We start from the raw sequence: 25,440 nt of genomic DNA on the forward strand, positions 1-25,440 counted from the left end.
TTGATCTTGCAGCACTATTAATCAGGAGCTCTGCAGCAATTCAAAATGTATTCAAACAGTACCATTCAGATCCAGACCTGCTGTTAAAGGTTGTCTGCTAGACTCTGAAGCTCAAATGAATAAAAGTTGTTATCTTTTTTTTTCCCAATATGTGGGGTTATCTTCCTCAAAAATGCTAGTTTATCAATATGCAGAAATCCAAAACCTTTATGTTCTCAGATCCAGTATCCTGCCAGGTGCAGATCTCTAATTCCCTTCTTCACAGTGTCAGGATCACAGTTTTCACTGAATTAAAAATAGCAGGCTATGGTGAGGAGAATTTCAAGCTTTTTCATTAAGTATATGCCAATAATACATCAGAAAGCGTAGGAAGAATAATTTCATACATTATTAATTCCCTGCAGAGGATGCAAAATTTAAAAGAGATTTGCTTTTTCTGTGTTTATTTGTCTTAGGTTAGAGAATGGGGGAAAATACATTTTAAATGTATTGAGTTATACTGGGGAGTAAGCAGACTAATGAGAATCCATTTTCTCCCTCACCTCTCTTAAGGGCTTTTCCCTGAAGGGTGTGCACCAAAGGAAAAAACAGTGCTGTGACTTTTGCCTTCTAAAAGACAGACGATTCTGATGCTGATCTCCTCCCTGCTAAAGAGAGAACAAGTGTGGATAGAAATAGATTCATGCACTTCTTATGTATTTAACTGTGCTGTACATCTCTTTTCACTAATTCAGCAAGCTTGGCTGCCTTCACTGTAGTACGACTGACACATTGATCCATGCCTCATGTGCCTTCTGAAGGTGAGAAATTCAGATCTGGAGAACAATCTCACCACCTTCTTTTAAAAATCAGAAGTATCTCCGTAAAGTCCAGAGACTGAAAGGGAACATGAAGGCTTACCTGTACAGGTAGTTCTTTCCCTAAAGCTGGTGTAAAGGGCAGTGGAAAAAGACTATCATGCACAAGGTGAATTTTTGAGTAGAGGAAAGGCTTAAATATCCCCTTTTTGTTCACCTGGTACCTCCCCCAAAATGCACCTTTAGAAAAGATAGTTTGCTTTGTTTTTCCTGAAAGGGGCTATGGGTGGTTAAAAGTAACTCTTTTTTTCCTAAATAGTTCCTGAATATACTTTTTTGAGCTGTTACACAGCCTTCCCAGGGTTATATTTCTCTAAGGAAAAGAAGAATTTTCACAAAATGTCTAATGAAAATACTTATCAGCATGAGCCAATACTGAATACACAGGCTGCATATTCCTGACAGCAAGAATTATACAGATGTCCAAAAATCAGTTTGCCTTCAAGAAGAATGAAAATACCAGAAGCACTGAATATTGAGATGGAGGAGAAGAACCCTATGGCTCCTTGCTCAGTGACTCTGGCTGACACTGCCTGAAATTCCAGGTCAGCATTAGCAGTGAAGTGCTATAAAAGATAATTGCTTTAAAGCCCCATCACTGACTAGGAACACCACATTAGAGTGATCATGTTAAAAGTTCTGGACGACCAGCAAAGGAGGTGAGATGAGAAGAATGACAAAACAACAAAACAGGGTGAGGTGAGGGGAGAGATCGAAAGTTTCCTAAAGATGAATCCATCGCAAAGAAAAAAAAAAAACAAAACAAAACACAACCCCGAAGCCTTTTTTATATCCTAAAAATAATAAGAAATACTTTGTATAGAAGTGAAAAGAGACAGAAGGTGGGACCCAGGGTACAGGGCAGCCTGTGAAGCAGCAATCAAGAGACTGGTTCTATTCTTAGCATTTTATTCTTCTGCACTTCTTTTTCCTGTCACTTTGCTAACCTGAAAGATCTCTGCAGCAGATTAGCAGCTGTGAGAGGTGTGTGATTTATAGAGTAGCAGCAAAGCTGCCAGTTCTCACCTGGGATGCATAGCCATAGTGTCATTACTGTAAAAATTATGTTGTCTTGCAGTTTGCTTAAGCTCAGTCTCAGTTTCATGCATATATATACACAATTTCACCAAAACCAGCCACTACAATTCTCTTTACCATCTTTGACTCTCAGGATGTGTTTGTCAATTAGAGCATGCAACAGTATCTCAAATTTTCTGTTGAGAAGTCACAGTTATTTCAAATGCATTCACAATAAGGGAAGAATTTAAACAGTCCCTGAAAGACTTCTTATCTTTTTCCAACGCAAATTTTCTTTTTTACAGCTATCTATGAGCCTTTGGCAAGATTCTTCTGGAAGTTCTCACTCTCTTTTTTTTTTCCGAATCTTGAGTACGGTGAATAACACTGAGTCATCCACACACATCCCTGTTTCTCTGATTTTTTCACATCTTTTCTGTTTGTTCATTAGTAGTTGAAATGGAACACTAGGATTCAAGTCACCTAACTTTTAAAAGTTCATAATGCAGAGACTTTAATCTGAGTCAGTGTCCCCAAGCTCCTTTTGCAGTCTGTAGAGAGGAATAAATAGTTGTAAGACATGATTCATCACATCTTAAACTAGATTTGTGAAACAGGTCAGATGAATCATATCTTAGAAGCCCTCTACAGACCTAAACTTGCTTAAGCATGAAAGAGAAACTGTCTTGTGTCAGATCTGAAGAAAAGGAAAAAGTAAGCCTGTGTATCTTGATTCTTGGAGGAGTGAGAAAGGACAACACCATTTCTGTGCAAGGGCATTGATATTCCCTTACCATAACCCAGGTAAGCTCCCAGGAATGGGTTGGCATGAACCAGGAGAAGCAGCTGCACCAGCAGTCCTGTGTGGGTGGAATGAAGTGGGGCAAGGATGTGAGGGGAGAGCAGCCACACCACTGGGTGAAACCAGGTGAGCTGTGAGTATCCTGGCCCTGAATCTGAAGGGGTAGCCCTGGCTTTTTGCAGCCCCTCCACCCCTGCTACCTGCTCCTGTTGCCTCCTCTGCCACATGTGCTACCTCTGCTGCCACAGGCAAGCTGTGACTTGATTATCCATGTAAAGAGTATCTCCAAATAAAGAGAAAAAAAAAAAAGAAAAAAAAGTGGATTGGAGCTGGAACTGAGAGCCCCTCAAGCCTGCCTCATTAGCACTAGGATTGACATGAGAAGGAAAAGCAGAAATCCTCTGGGGAAGAGGAAGGTAGTCTTTGTCGAAGTATGTTTTATGGATAGTTCTCATGTCTAGGTGTTGTATTTTGGACAACTCAAAGTTGTTCTAGCCTGAAGCTTGGAAATATTATTCCCTTTTTTTAAATTTTCTTTGACTCTGCAAGGTTTCTATCCTTGAAGTACTACAAAGCAGAGACATTATCAGCCTCTCTGTCTTACCTCACAGAAGCAGAATATTTGCTGAGGTGTTTTTGTGGTAATACCAAAGCTTATTACAAACAAGCTTCCTCACACCAGAGGCTTTTATTTTTGTGGTTTTGAAAAGGTAAGCAAATGTTCTCAAAAAATGTATCTTCTTTTCAGGAAATGTAGCCAATGGGAGATCTGTTTTGCCATCACATTATGATTCTCTGTTATTAAAGTCTGGCCAGGAATCAAAATTTGCTATTATCTATGAACTATCTAGAGAGACTAACAAACGTCCTACCAGAAGTGATTTATTTCACATCTCCAAGTACATACTTGATATTGGTTTATAGAAAGAAACTCCTGCATGAAAGACTAGGACATGCTGGTTGCATTCTGAATTTTGACTGAAACATTTGATACTTAAATCTAGAATGACAGGTAAAAATTACGAGACTGAAGGTTACAAGTCAGTTCATATCTCTTGTCAATTACTTCCACGACAGAAGCCAGACCTGCACCAACAATGACCAAGTGGCCCAGCTCAGTCCTGGGCTACTGTGGGAACTGGAGTATCATCAGCACTAAGCCATTTCAGTCCAAAAGCAGACTTATTGGATTTGGAGGTTTGTTATTGTAGCAACTAAAACAAAAAGTCAGTTCTACAAACATTATGGCTCTATGAGTGTCTGTAACTAAGGCCCTGTTTTAACAAACCCCTCATTTTCTGAACAGCCTGTTTTTCACTGAAGCTCATGTTGATTCTTCCTCCAAAATGTATGCAGTGGGAATGTGAGGGCTTCTTTCACACTAAAAGTTAAATAAATTACGGAGGCAGAGGGAAGCAAGATTTAGGGGTGTACAGGTACAAGCAAGGTATCTAATTTGAAACTGAATTGAATTTGGTAGGCTTTGGCTACCTTAGAGAAAACATTTTGAATAAATAAATACATTTAAATTTCTTGTGAAAAGTAAGCCGTTCATATAGAAAAAAAAAATCTGCAAGTTGAGACAGAAACAGCTCAAGATGAGTGCTGGTGCTTGTTTTAGTCAGGATACTCATCTAATAAAATATTCCAAAGGAGAAGACTACCAGCAAAAGGTCTCCAGCCCTTTTTTTTTTGCCATCTCTCTTTCATATGCTTGTATGTGTCCTTGATCATCAAATCATACAAGTGATTTGATAATTTAACTTTGAAGCTATGCAACCCAAGATGCATTGGGAATGTGCAAATCCAGAGCTGAGAAACTGGAAACAGAGCTTACTCTGAAGTACATTCTCCTTTTGTCATCTTGTATAAACCTTGCTGACTTTTATCTTCATTAACAGCTTGACTCTGTATTACATCCAAAAAGCTCTTCACCTGAGTTTCAGTCCTGACAGAGAGTGTCAGTAGAGGACACTGTGTTGTGTGCATTGCATATGTGTCATATATTTTTAGGTTTTAAATGAGATAGAAGTCACAGTGTAGAGTTAAGCCATTCCAAGGAGTAAATGTCACCTGAGAAGAAAAAAAAAAGAATACAAACCCCCAACATATCTACAATTCACAAAATACAGCAGTGAAATTTGATACAAAAATCTGTTCACTGGGGAGCAAGAGGATAATACACCTAAAATATTCAGAATCATAGAATATTTTGGGTTGGAAGGGACTCTTGAAGATCATGCAGTCCAATCCCCCTGCAATTAGGGTAATAAGAATAAAGAAGGTATTTTAGAATACCATCTTCTCTTCTGTCCATAAATGATGAATCTTCAGAAGCTCATTGTGAGTTCTTCTGTCCCTGTGAAGCAGAGGAATTTTACCTGGCCCTGTCCTTTTGGTTTTGATTGTTCTAGAGGGAAGAAAGTATGTCTAGCTGTTAACAGGAGGAAGTCTGCCTTCCTCAATCCTCAGAAACAGATATGAGAAGCATTTTCATTGTGACGCTTTTTTTTTTCTGAATATCAAGCTCAGATTGAAATAAATGTGGCCCTGGCATTTTGCCACCATTTCTTCCCAACTCTAAATGGTCCTATGAAGAGTCAAAGTCATATTTCCCTTCAACTTATGTGAGGCACACCCATAGGTAGTCAAAATGGTGACAGAAGGGGTTCCCAAAACAGTTCTTCAGAGAGGTGAAAACAAAGTCTTCCCATAGCAACAGGGGAGGATATCAGAGGACTTTGTCTCTCTACAGTTAGAAACATGGGTGATGAGCACCTGAACTCATGAGGAGGAAGCACATGTATTTTATATGCATCTATTATTGTATATTTGCTATTCTAAAAAAAGCTAAGCCTCCCCAGTGAATAATCTGGAGGAAATTTTACTCACAGGAAGATGAGATAACCTTTCTTCCCCTGCAAGCTGGTTGCAGATCCCATTGCTGCCATCACTTCCCAAGGGTACTTTTCTCACAGGCTGATGGGAGCTTATTTCTTTTAAAACTCTGGCCCCACTGAACAGAAAATGTCAGATAATATACAGCAAAATGCTGCTTACATGTTTGGAAAACCCAGAGCATGCCATGCCTGTATGAATTGTGCTAAAACGATAACACATCTGAATTACATCCCACCTGGTGCTGCCACCAGTAGAGTCACACTTGGGCATTTGTGTTGCTTTAGATGATCTCCCTCCCTTTTGCACTGCTGTTAGGTCCCCATACTCTGGCAAGGTGCTTTGTGAAGCTGATCAGGGGTCTCTCCTGTGATGAGCTGACATTTTAGCAGTAAGGGGAGCTGCTGGTAGTGATGGAACTGGAACATTGTTATTTTCCTTAAATGTTGTCCATTTTGATTAAGCAGTACACAAGAGCTACTGGAGTGTTTCTTGAATGTAACAAGTAAAGGACATAAAGGAACACTTTACTAGCATACACACTTCTCTTGGGGAAGCTGGAAGTAGCAAAGGCAGACTGTTAAGTTTCTGAAAGTGAATTCCTTTTTATATTTTACTCTTCCACCTCTGAGAAAGAATACAGCTCCTAGCTGAAAATGTTTCCCCCTATTTCTCTTAGTACAAGGGGTGAATCTCTATGGTTAAGAAATGGCACCACAATGTGCCTTTATTTTATAGTAGCTCTTTGAGCAGAAAAAGTTCACACTTTCACAAAAAACAAAACAAAACACGCATGAATTTCTAATACTTGTGTTATGTGATTTCTCTTTATGTTGTTAACACTGATGCAGAGGTCTTGTTTCCCTGGACTGGCCAGAGGATGACACACAGAGGCTGTTTACAAAGGCTGACATTAGGCACAGGAAGTTTATCTCTTTATATTGCCTTTAAAGTTAGAGGTGCTTGAATGGATGACTCGAAGAAGAAGCAGCTGAATTTAGGTACTCTTGCTTGTCTGCTGAAAGGCTGTAGACAAACCAGGGTGCCTTAAATTGTGAGTGTATCTTTTAACATAAAAAATACTCAAACAGTACATCTTTAAATATGCTCACTATTTTGATCTGTGCCATTGCACTCACACACTTTGCCAGATGGATGTCTTCCATTTGTCTTCTTCTTCAGTGGTATATCACAAACATCAGCTTGAACAGTAAGTCTGCTCTAAAGTTACCCTTGCTTTATTATTTCTGTTAATAATCTGTGAAAGATCAGTGGTCTGATATAGGGCCACAAAATTATTCAGGCTAATAAAAGACAGAGAACAGTATGGGGAGAAAGTATAAAATACCCAGCAGGCAATGGCCCAAGGTCACATGTTTATAATAATTTGTCGGACTAGGAGGCAAAATTCTGCAAATTGTCACCATAACCACAACTGGAATTAAGTGTTGATCAGTGTCATGGATAGGATTGCACATACTAGGATTTTCTGTGTGTTAATCAGTTAATGTTTTACCCCTGTGAATCTTGGCTGCTAATACAGAATGGAGGGGATTATATAGTGCTCGTGGTGTAGAGGCCAGAGAGGTCATCAAGTGCATGAAGGCAGGAGAGTGGCATAATCAGGAGACACTGTGCTTGCTGCATTTTTGTTGGCTGCCTCTCATTGTGCTCAATATGCAGCTGGTTGGTACATGCCTTATTTACCTGAAGGATTTTGTTTGGTTTTGTTTACTGAGAAGTCCTTTTAAAGTAAGCATTTTATGATCCTGAATAGCACGCAGTGTTCTGTCACCATGCATGTCTGAGCAGAACTTGCATCACAGCCCTTGTGTGAGTCCCAGACAGTGTAGGAAAATTCTGTTATTGGGAGTTATGTTTTGTAGATGGGGATTTTGTGTGCTGCTGCACATACCCAGCTGGCAGAATGATAAACCACAAGTTTGTTTTAGCAGTGTAGGACCGCTTTTGCATTTTCCACTCACAGCAAGGACAATGTGATGAAAAAAGGCAAGTAGACTCCAGTCAGTACTGCTTTATGTCTCCTCACAGCTCATGCTCTTTCTTTCCTGAGATTTGCTCCACTTCATTTTCACCTGCCACCTTGCTGACAGAGTTTTCCTAGCTCTGCAGTGCAGCATCTAGCAGATGGTAGAGTTTTGACTCATTCAGGGTCCTTTCTGACGAACACCTCTGTGGCACTGTCCAGATTCTCAGAATCATGCTCAGTTGTTTATGAGCAGAAGAGCATTTCTTCTTGCTGCTGTGCAGATGCCAAAGTACAACCAACCATGGAGATACAGAAGTCAGAATGCAATGTACCTGTGAGATGCTTTTTTGAACATGAATACCAGACTACTGAACACCATTTTTTATTATCTCGTTTAGGGAGCATTCCTTGTTCCTTGCTGAAAAAGTAACTCTTCCTTCAGCTATCTTCAGACACTGGATAGAGGGTGGCAAGTAAGAACAGGCAAAGCAATCCTTTCTGTAGTCCTCAGCTGCCTGCAGTTCTGGGCAGATTGCAGCTTTCCTTAGAATGTATCTTCTGCATGTGTTTTTAACACAAAGACATTGAAAGCATAATGAAAAACTGCTGTGGCATAAGTACTAAAAACGAGTAGACTTTGACTTATGAGTTCTGCTTAAGCAGAGCTGTAACTGCCCATAAAAATTTCAACATGGTGAGTTAGAGCTGAATGCCAAAAAAGTGGGAGTTGGTGTTGGTATTTTAAGAGAGACAGGGAAGTTGGTAGGTAGCCTTATCTCATCTTAGTCTGATCTAAACCAAGCCTAAGTGGTGTAGTATTTGAGGGAATCAAAACATTGCATTTTCTTCTGTACAGATGATCAGTAAACATCTTAGAAGTTAGAGTCTTTGATCATTCACTGAAATATCTGTCCATTCTTTTTTGCTTCTGAATTTTCCTTCCATACCAGACTGAAATTCCCATTTCATGCTTTTTATGCCCTGTGATACAGACACAGAGGAAATGTGCAGTCACAGTCAACCGTGCTGGTGTGGTGTCATGGGTTGACATTTGACAAAATGCCAATGCACCCATGAGGGTATATTTTACCTAATGAACTCCTGTGAGATGTGGTCAAGAACAGAGCAGAGCAGGCCTACTTCTTGAAACAGACAGACAATTTATTATATTACATAACAATGGACAATAGAAAAGGAAAGAAAAACCCAACCACCCAAAAGCAGAAGAAAAAACCTCCCAAAACACTGCTTCTCCTCCCCCCCAATTTCCATTCCATACATGCTCACTCAGTTGTCTCCAGCACATTACCTTCATCTACTTGCTTAATCCCTCCACAACCCTGGGTTCCTAATCCAAATCATCATCCTTTAAAATTCAGACAATCCACATTCCATCCAGGACGAGAGGAGTCTCTCTCGCACCACAGACCCCTCCCCACAGGAAACACAGGTCCACCATCCCGCGTTCCCACGTCACCCATGGCACTGCCTGGAAGGGTCTGCCAGGGTGACACCCTCCTTTCCATGTCCGGCACTCTCACTGCCGTCCATGGACCTGCACTGCAACAGGGCTCTTTTTAAGGATGTTTTGGCCAAGTACCAAAAACCAGCCATCTTCTCATTTCGGGACTCAGGTTCCCCCCCATTTACCCCTGGGGCCGGGGGCTCCAAGAAGCAGGCCAGAACGTCTCTGGGTTTGAGCCAAAAACATCCACCCAAACACAGTCTTATTTATAGTCAGGAGGGTCCAGGGTCCGTCTATGGCTATCATTATGCAAGAAAAGTCCAGCCTCATAAGCCACTCCTCTTCATTCCGGCAATCGAAGGGGCTTCTTTCCATCTCACATTACCCTCTCGGTCCCAGGCTGTCCTCTCTCTTCTAAAACCACCAACTATGAGAATTCAGCGTCCAGGGGTAACTCTCTTCTGCCTTAGAAAGAGTTAAAAGCTTTATCTCCCACCACCAAGGTCAGGCACAGGCGATCGCAGACACTGCAGCTCTCACAAGCAGCTCCAGCTCGGCACCTTCTCTCTGTGGGGGGAGGAGAGAGACGGGACCGGAGGGGGGAAAGGGGGGGGGAACGGGATGGGACAGGGAGGGGGACGGAAGGCACCTCCAAAGTTCTCCCTCCACCCCTCCATTCTAGATGGAAGCTGGACCAGCTCCACTCCAGCTCCCTCTGTTCCCCACCCCGAGGCCCACCTTGCTAAGCCAGGCCCACCTTGCTCCCCTCCCCCACCCGGCCTAGCCAGGCCCGGACAGGGGAGAGGAGAAGACGCTCCCTCTCCGAAAGCAGAGCAGGAAAGAAGGAGTCCTGCTGGGAAATCCGGCTTTTAACCCCTCGTGTCCTCAGAGGCGTGTCCACCTCTTAGTGGCCAACAAAGGTGCCAATATTCAGATCTAAAGACTAATTGGTTTGACCACTACTTCCAAAAAAACTCACTTCCCTTCAAACCACGACATGTGGAAAACAAGGAGGAGAGCTCTGGATGTGAAGAAATGTGTGATAATTGTGTGAAGAAGCAGGTGGACAGAAATGGGGAAGTTGGCCCTGAAGGGGAAGCTCAGGGGAGTGTGAGCACTCAAGGGCTGTGTCAGGCCCTCCTAATGCTGGGCCTCCTCCTGGATTCTGTGGGGCTCAGGGTTCCAGAAAGCTCTCAGGGAGCTACCAGAGACCAGTCATTCAGGCTCTCTCATTTTAGTTACCATGACCCATCTAGCAGGGGGTGTAAAATGCAAGAGCAGGTACTGCACAGTACATGTGCTCAGTGGTGTCACACGTGGTAGGCAGTGTGGCTTTGTGGGGTCTCTATGGGGCCTTGTGAGGCGCAGACAGAAAACACTGTGCTGACTTCCCTGAGGCTGAAAAGTTGCTGCACCAGGCAGATACATGTTTGAAAGAAAGCAATTAGGGAAAGCAGCAATTGTAGCACCATCATATACATATCTATTCATATGTGGTTAATAGCATAAGTAACTCTGGCTGTCTTTTGGGAGATTTTGCTCCTTCTGTATTTCATAAGCTAATAACTCTCTGACAACTGAGCCATCAAATTACAATAAAAGAATAGAAAAATATGTTTAAGAGTGAAAATTTTAGCCAGTGTCTGACAATTATGGATGTACTTGCTTTCATTGGAAAAATTATTTAGATAAGAACATGGGACACATCCAGTAGAAGAAAGAAATATGGGCACGTCTGTCACTACAGAAGTATCTGAAAGCAACTAGTACAGGAAAAGAAGAGATAAAATGGGGTAGAGTTAGAAATTTGAATATTTCAGTAGCATTAGCTGCAGATATTCTGTACGTAGCTTATTCTGTATGGAGCTTCTACTCTCCATTTTTGTACCTAATAGCATACAGAAAATGAAAAATCACTAGGTAGTTTTGAAAACTTATTAGACTATTGAACTCTAAAGCAGAAAGGCCACTATTGTGGTAAAAATACAAGAATTTTTACATGTTTCAGGTTTTTTGCTGTTAATGGACATCTTTTTGCTCATACCTATCCTATATGGAAAAACATTGACATTCTTGTTTCCATGAAGTAATTCAAGTTACATTCCTAGTTCACAATCCAGTCTGGTCATTTGCTCTCATTATTAAATACTGTTCTTTATTAGCTAAGGCATTTAAAAAATCGTTGTGCTAAGTTTATTTGTGTGTGCTTCAAAATATTCTAAAAACCTTACCATTGTTCTTAGCTTCTAAATTTGCAATTCTTCAGTACACTGATTTGAAAAATCACCATGGGATGAAGAAGAAACTGAGTTTCTGCTCAGAGCCCTGCCTCTGGGCCAGTGCACGGCTTGGAGCCACATTTTGACAGTTTCTTGAGGGGAGCGGCGCCTCGGCCAGCGCAGTGCTGCGCCAGCAAATCCCTGGCAAAGAGCCAGGAATGAGCACCAACAAGCACTCTGACCATTGGTGTTCCGCCCTGTGAGCAGAAAGAAAAGTCTGGGGATTGATTTGTCTGTTTGTTTCCCTTCCCGAAGCACGTTCCGGCCTTTTGATGGCAGGTGCTTTAGAGGTACTGGATATGATGGCGTGCTTCCCCAGTAAGCAAGTAAATAAGTTTAGTAATGATAGCCTTGGCCTAGTGTGCCATTAGTCTGGGCACTGTACAGTCACAATGGAGGACAGCATTTGTTGTGCAGAACTGCAAAATTAAGGGAGGGGAGATCAGACAGCTGCAGCAAAAAGTTAATTATCAGGAGGGATGAGACTCTGTTGGTCAGGCTAAAAAGCACTCTCTTGGCACACATTATCTAACCACTGTCCATGTTGGTAATGCAAGGTCAGATAAGGGAAGAGATTAAGATTTAGCTTAGTGGATGTCCTCAGAGGTCTGCTTCTCTTGCATATGTAGTGGCAATAGAGTCAAAAAGGTTGTCAGAGTCCATACTGCTGATGAAGAAGTGGTTGGAGCCTTCACTGTGCCACAAAATACCACAGCTAATGAAGGCCTAATGCCTCCTGTACCACGATAAATACTTTTGTATTGAAAGTGACTCCTCCACTGGCAGTGTGACTGCCTCGTAAGAGGCAGATCATGCTTACCCTAATCTCTTTGCTTGATGAGCTGCCTAATGAAGTAGAATAACAGCAGAGTCAGCATAAAGCTTCATCTAGGTCTTCACTGCACTCATTGTTGTACTAATTTTTGATAAATTATGATCAGGTTTTGGATATCTGAGCAATTACAGTGCCATTCATGTGGTTTTATACAGCAGCTAGGCCACAGGAGGAATGGCCTGAGCAACTCTCCTCATTGACAGAGGTTAATAACTTCTACATTTCCTTACCGTCTCCAGGTGCAGGGCTTCAGAGAAATTAAAGAAAATTGCTGAGCACCTAAAGGTCTGCAGAGAGATCAAGAAATTGTCCACTTCTATTCATGGGACAGTGTTGTTGAAATGGTATTACTTTAGAGCCACTTTGAAAAGTGTATTTACACTATCTTGTAACTGGAATATAAGCATTCTTGGTTGGTTGGTTGGTCATTTGTCTGTTTTTTTTGTTTGTTTTTAATGGAAAAGGCCCCTGAATATTTTGTATACATTCATTAAGACAATTTCAGAGAACTAATACTACCTAGATTCCAAATATATAAGGATTATTAAAGCCTTATACTAAGGGAACGAAAGAAACTGTTCTCTTGGAAAGGAATTAAATAACAGTTGTGAATATCTTTTTTTAATTATTTTGTTGTTGTGCCTGCAGGCCTTCCTAATCTCTTACTGTACTGACATGGTATAAAGAGGCATTATAGCTCAGAGCCTTGGTAAGGACGGGATAAACTTCACCGATGGTCCAGGGAAGAGAGTAAGAGGAAAGATCTCTTACTACAGCCTGCACTGGAGCCTACTTATGCAATAGTTTAATCCTCCTATCACAAAGGCATTTTTTGAAGAACTGTATCTCTTTAATTTCCCCTTCTTTCAAAGGCTGATTCTTCCATAAGAAGAGATGGGGGAACCCATGTGCAAGGAACGGGGTGGCTCCTTCCTGCGGAGCCAAGGGCAGCAGCCCTGGGGGCACGAGGAGGGAGGGCAGAAGAGGGGGGGGAAATACGGTGAGCCTCTGAAACTCCAGTCCTTTGATGTGGTGGCCAAAACCATCCTGGAGACTGGGCATCACTGCAGAGGCTGCCACAGGCAGGGAAATCTGGGAGCTCATTGAAACAAACCAGGGCATTAAGGGTTCACCCTGCAAGGACACAGTGAACAAGGGGAGATGCTTTGTACAGCCTTTGCCTTTCTCTCTGATGGGCCTAGAAGGTCGCTCAGTATTGTTTGACTTTCTCAAATGGAAACACCTTTTGCTCTCCTTTGGAAAATTCACTTTATGGAGGATGTTCAAGAAAATCCACCTCAGAATCCTAGTGTCTTGGCAGGGTGGAGTTGACAGCAGTTGGCTGACTTGGGTTCCCACCGTGAGAAGTAGGAAACCAGAGGAGAGACGAATATCTGTTGTAGAGCATCATATTTTCTTCCTTAAAACATAGCTAATCATGAAACAAGCTAAAAGCCTGGCATGCAGTGTATACTTTTTTAAAGGCTGAAACAGTTGGGCAAGGTCATAATTTTCTTTCTTTTTCCATTTTGCAGAGCTTGGAAAGAATCTGTATTGTTTGTGTGGGGACAGCTACTGCTGTTGGCAGGGGGCACTGCTTCTTTTCACTTCATAACTCTGGTCATAGCTTCATGCAGGCAAGGCAATTGATGAGGCAATGCTGTGAGAGCCTGGGGTTGAAAGCTGGATAACTGCAGCAGGAGAATTTTAAGATCTGATGGGTTTAAAGCTGCTGGGGGATTTAAATAATATTTTTTGTTTTGATGAATTAATTTTGGGGCATTCTAGCACATGTCAATGTCTGAGTAATGCTTTGGACAAAAGGATGCTTGTTTGATATGCGTTTTCTTGGAAATGAAGACATACTGGTGTCAAATATATTTTGAGACACTGACACCCTTGCTCTTGAGCAATCTCATTGGTGCTGATTGCCAGCCCCTGCCCCTGCCACCCTGCCCTTTGACTGACATCAGCAGCCTAGGCAGGATGCCACCACAATATTCGTGTGAGGTATGTTCCTCTCAATTCACACTGCCATTGCCAAAGCCAAGGGTCAGCAGGACTCTTACCCACATTTAAATGGAATTTTCGTGGCTGGTTGTTGCTCCTAGGTGACCTGGACACCAAATGTCCCTGGGTGCCCACAGGAGCTACAGCATTACTTATGATGCTCTCTTTGCTTTTAGTGATTAATGGAGTTGCTGTATTCAGGGTGTGCTGCTGCTCATCTCCCACTGCAATGAAGCTTTGTTTATAAACTATTACAACCACTGGTACTGAGCAGATAATCTGGGAAAAAAAACAAAGGGCAGCCTATTTGGATCAGAAACACAGGGAAACCTTGCAGTGTCTGGTGTGCCTTCTCCTCTCCCCATTTGATTTCCTGCTGCCATGTCCTGATCATCTCAGTGCTACAACACTGTACCTCCTCTTCCTAAATGGTAACAGTGGTAAGAACAGTAGGGCTGGTGCATGTTTGCTTCATGTGATGCCCTTCTTCACCCCTGACAGCCACTTTCCCCATATTCACTCTGTGAAGGATCAACAGTTCAAAAATAGAAACAAAGGGAGGAAGAAGAAAAAAACAGAACCTGAGACCAGCTTCACCCATGAATTTGAAAAGTCCCTTTTCTTTTTAAAACTTTTACTTTACTAGTGACTTTATTACAGAAATCCTTGTTGATGTCTATGTGTGTTTATATCATTGCAACTGACTTAACTCTGTTTTTATCTCCTCTTCTCTCCCAGTGGAGTTTTTATACTGTGATTTGGCTTCCATGAAGTCTATACGGCAATTTGTGCGGCAGTTTAGAGCAAAGAATTGTCCACTCCATGTCCTGGTGAATAATGGTGAGTTCTGCTTTTTTCTGCACATATCTGCAGGGGAAGATGTGACAAATGGAGGTCTATCGCTTCACATTTCAGATGGATTTTCTGAACCATACAGCAGGTTACCATAAGGCTGCATGAACTGGTGTGTCTTCCTAGAGTTTAATTGCATGTTTTTGAGGGATTGTCAGGTGAGCAGCCTGACCTGCTGCACCTGCTCATGTTGTTATTGAAAGTCTGGTTCCTTTGCTGTGATTTTTTAACTCTCCAGCACTGAAAAGAATGCAGTTATCCAAGAATCTGAGCATCTCTAAGAAAAAAAAAGAAAGGAAAGAGAAGCTGTACTTTAAGCCAGTAGAAAATCTGTCTTTTCACCTTTATTTACTTTCTCTCCCCTTGTGTTTTTCCCCTGTATAAGCCCTTGTTTACTGTGGGTGGCTGATGAACTGGGCTGGGGGTTTAATCCACTTGAAATATAATCTGGCAAATTATCCAGCAACCTTAGAGAAGTCCCTGCATAGATCCAAGTGCCATTGGAAAGCTGTTCATAAAACTGCATCCTCAATGGTCACAGCACAAATTAAAAGGCCAATATTTATCTTGCATTCATACGATTATCAAATGAATCTCATTATTCTTAGGGATTTAAGCTTTTGTTATTCACATACTTGCTAACTAATTCTGTATTATAGTTACAGTATTTTTGGAAGCCAGCCTGTACAATAGTTTTCTTCCAGAAACCATGCATGCTTTGCATGCACTGTCCTAAAGGGGAATTTTCACCTGTCTATTTAACTAGGGGAAAAACCTGCCAGCAAAAATTCAGGCTTCTTTTAGACGTGTGCTGCTGTTATATGCTGCTGTTTTTGTTTTCCCAACTATTTACATATGTTTTTATTAAGGCATCCCAGAGAACATTTTCTGTTTTCCTGTGCACACTTCAATCCTAGTGAGAGCAAACATGCTGCAAATAAATGGGTTTGTTATACTCATTGATGCCTGAAAGTGCTCTCAGTAACACAAGCAATACTGTAATAAAAATTCAAGTGTTTTTTATTTGCTGATTGATATGAAACATTGGTGAAATGTTCAGTTAAGAGTTCATTTTTCTTTGATTAGTCAAAAACTCCTACCATTATTATTTTAATCATGCAATAATTAGAGGTGGATACTTAAGCCTAGTTACAGTTATAGTTAATTAGTGGATATTTAAGCCTTGTTACAGAGTCTTTCCAGATTTACTTTTAAACATACAAAGTAAAAACTGTTACACAGATGAGAACAATACTATTTGAAAAAACAGCATTTTGTGGGGAAAAGAGTTTTTAAATCTATGTACTCATCAGACATCACCTGCCTTGCACTAGTTTTCAGCATGACCAAAGCCAGCATTGTCACCAGGGGCTTGGAGGCCAGTTGGGGGAAAAAATGATGAGCTTGAAGCAACTGGGAAGCCCTCTGGAACACAGGATTTTTTCTGCCCTAGCTGCTGCTGAATTGGGTTGGACGAAAATTAAATGTGTCTTCTTATCCAAGAAACCAAGTTGGATGAAAATGGTTCTCCTAATGTTCCTAGTATGTTACAAGACCAAAGAGTGTAAGCCCAAAACTTTTTTAAGAAAGGAGATTGAGACTAAAATTTGCCTGCTTCAGTCTATGTATTTGTGACTTGAAAGAAAGCCTTTTGATTTCACTTACACTTTTTCACCAAATACTGTTGGCAAGAGAAATCTGTTGTTTGAGAAAATTCTTTTAGAATCTACAATGAAAAGAATGGTCCAAGTCATTTTTTTTTGTCTTAACAGAATCACATCCAAAGCACAGGTAAAACATCCCATAGAATGAGGCCATTGTCTGACAATGACTCTACTTTTGAATGGTCTTTCCCACTTTTTTTTAATAGTCCTTTTTATTTACTTTTGTAAATAATGTGTAGCATTTCATTTTGTTACTAGTGAAAGCCCACTTTCACTAGTAACTTTTTTTTCATAGTGAAAGCCCAAATGTTTCCTTGCTACATAAGATGAAAATGAACATACCTAATAGAAGAGAAATGGCCTGATGTAAAAACCACCAGTACTGAGCACAATCAAAACAAGTGCTGACATTTGTGCTATCTGGTTGGCTTTTCTTTTTTGCCTTCCCTTCCTCTTTCCTCCTTTTCTCTTTCTCTCTCTCTCTCTCTCTCTTTTTTTTTTTTTTTTTTTTTTTTTTTTTTTTTTTTTTTTTTTTTTTTTTTTTTTGGTATGTTGTTGTTGTTTTTGTTTCAATGGTCTAAGGAGGATGATTCAGTCCCCCATGGACTGCAGAGCTGGAAGCACTACTCTCTCAAAAAACTCATCACAGTTGCCTGTTCCACTGTCATTCCCATAAGTTTTGAAAATCAGATTTTGTGTATGTCCCACACCTTCTGGAACAATCAGCAAGCTAGTTTTTGTTTCTGTCTTCATAGGACCAACCATTTTATTGTCTGGGCTGTGCTCTTCTGTCACCATTAATGTAAAAATGCAAGCACTGCTACACTGAAATTTCTGCACTTCATACTAGTATTATTTAATTGCTTAAATCTAAATCTTTTAAATTGACTTATATAATTGTGTGTATATTGTCAGTGACCTTTCCACATATTATCTCCACGGATATGTATCCTGTATGTATGTGAAGATGATATTTGTTGAGGACTTGTGTAAACCTGCCAAAAAGCCAAACATTTGAAGATGACTTGATCAAAGTGCCAGCTATTTTACAAGAATGCCAGCTATGAAATACTATTAAAGACAAGGTATTTCATGTGAATTACTGTACTAAATAAGTAATCAATACTACATGTCCAACCTAAGATTGTTATGAAATTCAGCAATTTTAAGGTCACTGGTGATTTTTAAAAAAAATGTCTCTTCACTTGCTCTCTATCCCTTACCTACCTCAAGGATTTAGTTGGAAATTAAATTAATACTAAAATCCTGAGTTTCAAAGTATTCTCCTAGAGCTGAACATCCAGGTCCCACAATAATCATGTGAAGGTTTAGGTATCCAACTAAATGGAGATTAGTGCACTAGTCACCTCCTCTCTGTTATAGCTTATTTTAGCATGTACATTTAACTTTCTAATTCCTAATTTAAAAGGAAAAATTTGGTTGAATGCACACATTATTTCAGCTGACGAATAAAGGCCTGTTTTTCCATTACTGTGCTTTCTGCATCAGTAATATGCATACTCAGCTCTTGGTTTTTAAAATAAACAAAACATATTAAAAATGCAAATAGAGTATTGTATAAACTTTTTTTAATGTAATGTGTTAGTGCTAAAAAGAGAAAAATGCTATGACATGGAAAACAAATTCATTTTCTGTGGAAAACAAGAAGTAAGCTAAATGGTTGAACTGTGAGCCACAGAAAGGGATGCAGCACAAGCAGTGCAGAAAGCTTAATCTGACAGAAGGTCAGAAGAATGTGTCTTCTAGTCTGCTAATTAGCAATTGGGTGCTAATTTTTAGTTTTGTTTTGGAAAGAACTGTGTCTTTGTGCAGCTGAAAAGCATTTAGCAAATTACAGCATGTACGCTAGTGTTAATTATTTAATACATTCCTAAAAATGGCATTGCTGTTAAAATGCATTAGAAAGTCTGCTGTCTTCTTGTGGTTGAAAAAGGGGCAGATACTAAAACACTTTGTAAAATTCCATGACCTGTAGTCACTGTTTCATGCCAGAGATTTTTTTTTCTAACCTTGAAGGCAGTCATTTTTTCTGTGTGCTAGAATTGTTTCTCACCACATTGTAATTAATGTTTTTGCTTGTATGTTGTTTACAGTACTTAATGATCTTAAAACCAACAGAGTCAACACAAAAATCACTAGATATTTAGTGACACCAGAATACCTCTGGATGCCAAACATGCACCATCCAGCTCATTAACAATGAAATGCCAACGTAGAGATGTCATATTTAGCCTATTCCAGACAGATTACAGTTAATATATTTCAGGTTGAAGCCTATCTAAGCCAATTTAAAATCAATATTCCTGAACTGCTAGCTAATTCAGATGGTCATATTCGGTATTTTGTGGATCATCTGAGAAATTATCAGACTCTTGATAGAATGAGTAAGTCTGTATAAGCTTACCTCTTCAGTTCCTAGAGCCCATTAAAAGCTGAGTATGTGAAATATATATATTTCCTTGTGTTACCACACAAAATCCAGCCCTGTGCAGGTCAGCCATAATCCTTTGCCAGGAGTCCTTTGAATAGTTCCATGGATGCTCTTGGTTGATCATATATTAAATTATTCTTGCTTTTGAGTATTTGCAGGATCAGATTTTCATAAGGAGAGTGAAAGTTGAGGGCTGGGAACAAGGGCATGTATCAAATACAAACAATTCTATACATACTTACCTTCTCACAGGTCGTATTTATAAGCTGAATTTACTAATAGTTAAATTGTTTGAAATTATCACAGTGGGATCTGTGAAAACATCCTGTCCCACTGGATTAGGGGAGCCAGCTCCCTTGCCTGTAGCAGCTGCAGGCTACACTGACTGTTCTGATGAAAAGGAAAGAAACCTCAGAGATGTGGAAATTCACTGCAGAAGGCCTTGAGGGAAAGCTAGTGAGGATTGCTGTTACTCCAGTGATACTTGGATTTCACTGAAATTAATGCTTCCCCTCCAGCCACATGGGAAAACTGTGGTGAACTCAGGATATGATATCTCATTAAAGTTCTTCCAGTGTCTTGCTTAAAACATCACGTTCCATCTTTATCCATCCTCAAAGACGAATTAGAGCAATACCCAAACAAATCTATGATGGAAAAGGTATAGAGGGATAAGGACAAAGGGAGAAGGGGATGAGCAGAAGAGCAAATAGCGTTTGCCTGTAATGTAATGGATGATAAGTACTAGATATCGTAGAAGAGCTGGGCCTTTGGAAGACGGTTTTACCTGGAAGAGTTAATTTGAGGTGGTGGAGAGATTGGCTTACAATGGATCTTCCATGTATGCTGGGAAAACCTGGAAGATTCATAAGGCCCTTAACATGCAGTATTAACATGTTCTAAAATTAGAGGAAACTCTCAGAGCCATATCTTTTTATGAAGTTCAGTGCATGACAGGTGCCACCTTCTCAGATTTTTCAGAAGAGTTCATCTCTCAAAAGAGCTGACTGTGGGGAGGCTGGCTGCTCACACACTGCTCTTCACAGGTACTAGGTGCCTTAGGTGTTGAGAGTAACTTGTCTGGGCACATGTGTCAGAGCACCATGACACTGCTGACAGTATCCAGCCTGTCTCTTTCAGAGCAAATGAGGGTTGTGCAATGCCCACATTTATCTGGCATATGGACTTTTAGCAGTCATCAGACAGAAATTTTATTATACTTGAATAGCACTTTTGTCTGCCAGAATTATATGTATCTTATAAGATGTCAGATTTCCTATAAAAAGTTTATTTTTTATTGGAAGAACTACTAAGTTAGGGGGGTAACCTTAGACTCTTCTGGCTTTCAAAGAGTAAGGATTTCATTCATGAAAATCCTGACTTTTGTTTGATATTATCTTTGTCTTTCTGATTATTTCCAAAGCTTTTTTCTCTGTCTCTGATATCAAACACTTTGTGAAAGGGGAAATATCTCAGGCTCCACATGCTGCAGGTTTTTGACTCATATGCTTTTATGTCTTGAATTTGAACATTTTATCAGTGGAAGACAGATACAAAATTCAGCTATTGATGGATTAGGAAACCCAACCAGTTCTACTTAAGTGTGTGGAACATTTGCCATTGGCTTTTCTGAAAGGCAGGAGTGAACTATGTTTTATTTTTACTTAATCCTTTCATAGTTTTTAGGTAAAAATATTTTATATACAAACTGCAAACCAAAATATTTTACTTCTGAGAGAATATCCTATTGAATTAGAAAGCTGTGACTGACTTTCCTATTTTCTGATTGTGAGTGGGCTAACTCATCATTGTGCCAGCTCAAATAACCAAACAGTTACTGCAAATATTTTTTAGGAAACAAAGGGGGTTTTTTGAACCAGACCTAATTAGAAATGCTCTGGTTTATTCTAGGGTAAAATCAAATCCTTGGTTATGAAATGTATTTATTTTTTTTTTTTAACTGACACATTTTCCAATGAACTGGCTTGTGCTGTGTTCATGTGTAGTGATGTGACATTGATTAAGAATGTGAATCTGTTCTTAGGGAGGTACTGCAGCTGGTTTGGTTATGTTCTGAACCTACCAAGATTTGGTTGTTGTTCTCACAGTCCTTGGATGTGGATTGTCTGCATTTTTTCATTTTCTTTTCTTTAACTTACTGAGAAACTATGAAAGACATGTGCTTTATCTTGTTTTTTCTGGAAAGACACATTTATCTTATTTGGCACAGCTAATATAGTGCACTTCTCCCTTGTGAACATTATAGGTGGGTCTGGGAGCATCAGCAGTAGACATTATTCAGTTTTCAGTTCCTTACTACTTAGCCAAACTTTTAGTGTCTGGGCTAAGAGTTTCCATGCCAAGTATTTGCCTTAGGCAATTTTTTTTCTTTATTTTATTCTGTAATGCCAGATAAAACAATTTATCTGTTTCCAGCAATGCTAATACAAACATCTTAGGGTTTTTTTAATGTCAAAATGATGGCAAGGTTTTTCATAAAGGCTGGGTCTTATCACAGGGTGTGGAATTGAATGTAGACAAGATCTTGCCTTTGTGTTAGTGGCTGCATCTTTTGCCACATATGGAACATCCCCCTGATGGGTCAAGTCAGAAGCCTACTAAGCACTGCCCTTTGTAAGCCACTTTTTGTACATTCCTCATAGAATATTTTGCCTGTACCAAGCATGTCCCCAGTTGAGCCTGAGCAGGTCTTTCTGCCCGAATCACAGCCCTGAGCTGTGGTGGGAGGTGCAGCGTGCAGGCAAATGCACCAATGTCCCATCTGCTCTTCCTGGCTGCCTCTGAGCTTGGTGCAGATAGGCACTGGGTCTCCCTTCAGGCTCCTCCAGTCTCTCCACTGTCCAGAATGATGGCCTCAGTCTCTGATCATGAGTCCATGATCTCTGTGACAAGCTTCTGTCCCATGAATAATAGACTGTGAAGAGTTGATGGGTGGGAGGAACAGGATAGTTAGTTGGGAACCATCAGGATGGCAAAAACCTTGACCGCAAAACATTTTAATATTCTGATTAAAAGACTTTTCTAGAGAATTAACCTATGAACATACCATATATTTTTGTTAAATATCAGACAATTAGTAAGAGAGCAAGTACTGAGGTAGAGCTGGGGTGGGTAGTGAGGATGAAGAGAGTCATTAGGTATGTCTGAACTATAGGAGAATTATGTGAATTATGTGGAAGGAATGTGAATCTTTATGAATTTTATGGTGTCTAAGCATTCACAACCTCAGTCAGAGGTTGGAAGTGCTAAGACACCATATAATTCACAAGGATCAAGTCCTTAACCTTGAGGACTGGCGTCTCTGTTGGGTACTATGTGATTGAATCTTTTCTCCATGAGGGCATTCTTGACTGATCTCTTACTTGCAAGTTTACTGGTATTTAACAGAGATGGGAATTATTTATCCTGGTGGAGAAGGATTGGGACATCTCTTCTGCTTGATCATCCACTTTGTTGTAACTTGTACAAAGAAACTTGTAATTTAGTCACAGCTGGTTGAGCCTGAAGTGGGGATGGAGAAGCTGGGATGAGCCTCGGAGCCACGGATCATGGCTGCAGCAGGAAACAAGGCTCAGCAGCGAGGGGAGGGTGAGGCAGGTGTGTGACAGGCAGATGCCTGCAGGGTGCAGAGTGATGTGGGACTGAGACAAAGGAGCTACAGTGGCTGGGTAAGAGAATTAGGGAGAAGGACCTCACCATTCACAGGGAAGCGGAGAGGTAGATGGAGCTGATATACGTGTCTGGGGCTGAACCTCTCCCCTCCTTCCTTAACACAGGTTGTTCCTTGATAAGATCAGCATGGGATCACTGGATTATGGGGTAAGGGAGGAGGGGAGGCTGGGAAGTAGAACACTGTCATTGGTTCATCATGGCCATGCATTTTGCCCAGCACAGGGAGTTGGGGAAGTTCTCAGGAAAGGTAATCAGAAAAAGCAAAGGGTGGTGCAGAGCATCTTGGGGGAAGAGAGCAGGAGGTGAGAGCTCACAGGAGCTTGTTCAGTGCTGGAACGGAGGCTCAGGCAGACTCCTATGGAGAAGATGTTCTGGGACGTAGGAGAGACCTAATCCTCTGGAGATGGTTCTTCTCCACAACCCTAGGATCAGTCTTTGTCCTTTATCAAATCTGTTTTCACAGTGGCCAGTACCTTCCAGGAATGGTCCATGTCCTTTTGTCCACAAGGTTCAAAGGACATTGTTCCAGCACTGAGGCCAGACAGACCAACAGGTGTCTTTGCATCTCCCCAAGGGTCAAATGCATTGGTGTGGTCTATGTATCATCCAGGTTTCATTGTTATGCCATGGGGAAAAAGTTCTTGCTTTGCTTCATTTTCCTCCCATTTGGCTTTGGAAACTTGCATACACTCATATAAAAAGCTCCAAAAGACATTAGGAAATGCAAGAGTCTAAGCTCCTTCTGTTGAGACAGGGTGTAAGACAATAACATTGGAAAGCTGCACCAAGATTCATCAGCATTTTTGTGTTTTTCTTCTAAACTGCTGGGATTTTTACCTTTTCAGTTCTCATACACTGTTAATCTGGCTTCTGTGTGTTGTCCTGTTGAGACCCAGAACACTTTCCTGGGACACCAGTAGGCATGTGGCACACCTGTAGCACTGGACTCTGTGTTGGGGTTGTGGCTTAGTAAGCAGCCATGCCACAGCTTTTACAGAAGTGCTGCAAGTTCACTGCTCTTCAGCCCAGACAAGGCAGGAAGGAGCAGTACCTGTGAGAAGCAGTCGTGTGGGCACAGTTGTGCCTCCAGTAAGCACTTTTGGGGGCAATCCTTACAATAAGGCATTGCATGTTCCCGTTGCTCACTAGCCAGGAGAGGCTGGCAGGGCAGGCGTACTCTGGGATTGCATAGCCCAACTGAAGAAGGCGGAACAAGCAATCTGGTACAGGCAGCCTAGCCAGGGCATGCTGCTGTGGGGTTCTTCTGCTCGGGTGAGAAGTGGGCTATGCTATTGTACATGTAGATACACCCAGAGGTGTTTTGTTGCATGGGTGTGCAGGACAGGAGCAGTTCTGACGTTCTGTGAAGTGGGGTGGGTTGCTCCTCGTGGGGTTGGAAATGCTGCCAAAAGCATCAGCTAAGACAGTCCAAAGCCTGCAGGGAGGAAGGGCTTTGTGCTTTACTGGAAGTAACTGTCGCCTGATTTTTCCCCTTGGGAACATTTTTGGTACAGTATGTATCTCTTCCTTGTAAATAGCAAGAACTGGGTGAATGTGATTATAAAGGTTCACCTTCTGCTGAGAGGGTGTTATGTGTAAGTGTTTGTGGCTGACCTATTAAATGATCTGCCCAGCCTTTGGCTGTCTGGAGATGTAAGAACTTGTGTCCGGGGGATCTGCCTCCAAACCCTCTTCTGTGAGCCTGGCTGGGAAGGCTGACATTCTGTTCCGTATGGGAAAATGAAATTTTAAATTTTTATTTTGTAGTGAGTTTGAGAGAAATGACTTAAAAAACCTTGAAGTAGCTCGCTGTAAATAAATCCAGATAATTGAAATACTTGTGAAATATTTTTACAGCTCTTAAAATACATTTTATACTGGAGATGAAGGATGTCTTTGCAGTGGGAGGTATGGGAGAGCAATATTTGTCATCATCTGCGGTATGAGCAGGCATAGCACAAATTCTCCTGTATAATTCAATAAAAATGGGGTATATCTGACCTATAATATTTAAAACTATCATACAATTTTTTGTTATGCTGCATGCAGTGTCAGATCCATTTTGTTCTTTAAATTATATAAGATGGATCAGAAACCAAGAGTTTCATTACAAACTTTTATAAAAAATCATCATAAATTCCTGCTTAAAAAGACAGCTCTCTTGAAGTATATTCATTCTTTGAGTGAGAAATATGATTTTTGCCTAGTCATAGAATTAAACAAGAAGTTTTTTTGTTATTCATTAAAGCTAATTAAAACGTGTATAATTTGAACATATTACAATAAATGCAGAACTGCAACACACTGGAATGTATTACTGTAAGAACAGTTGTTCAGCATAGTTTTGCAGAAAATATTTTCCTTATTTTAATTTATTTCTACCTCTGCAAGATCACATATCCATGTTTTGTTTAGTGAGTTTTTTGTTCCCATGCTATCAGTCTTTTGCCAGAATATTTCAGCAACAGCTAATCAATGACAAAGTAGAAGCTCATGTTCAGTTTACTTATTAGTTCATTTTCTTATGCCATGATGTTATCAGTGATATTTTAAAACTGAATCTTCTAGAGACAATCCAGCTAAATCACAGGGAAAAACGTATAAGAAGGTTGTATCAAAACTGAGC

At 40.7% G+C, this 25,440-nt stretch overlaps 1 protein-coding gene and 1 long non-coding RNA gene across 3 annotated transcripts in view; one reads left to right on the top strand and one right to left on the bottom strand.

Annotated features, from left to right (window-relative positions):
• The window catches only part of DHRSX (dehydrogenase/reductase X-linked), a 165,086-nt gene that overhangs the window by 89,310 nt on the left and 50,336 nt on the right, over positions 1 to 25,440 (top strand). For both annotated transcript variants that reach the window (XM_063392439.1, XM_063392440.1), the window contains one exon: positions 14,892 to 14,993. In XM_063392439.1, coding sequence (XP_063248509.1) covers positions 14,892 to 14,993 — 102 coding nt within the window. The remainder of the gene's footprint in view (positions 1 to 14,891; positions 14,994 to 25,440) is intronic.
• On the bottom strand, positions 8,705 to 10,020 carry LOC134548652 (uncharacterized). The gene is made up of 2 exons (XR_010079850.1): positions 9,768 to 10,020; positions 8,705 to 9,596 (listed from the first exon to the last, which is right to left on the bottom strand). It is a non-coding gene; the product is annotated as an uncharacterized LOC134548652 (long non-coding RNA).

This window comes from Prinia subflava, chromosome 3 (genome assembly GCF_021018805.1).
Source record: "Prinia subflava isolate CZ2003 ecotype Zambia chromosome 3, Cam_Psub_1.2, whole genome shotgun sequence".
NCBI classification, from domain to species: Eukaryota; Metazoa; Chordata; class Aves; order Passeriformes; family Cisticolidae; genus Prinia; species Prinia subflava.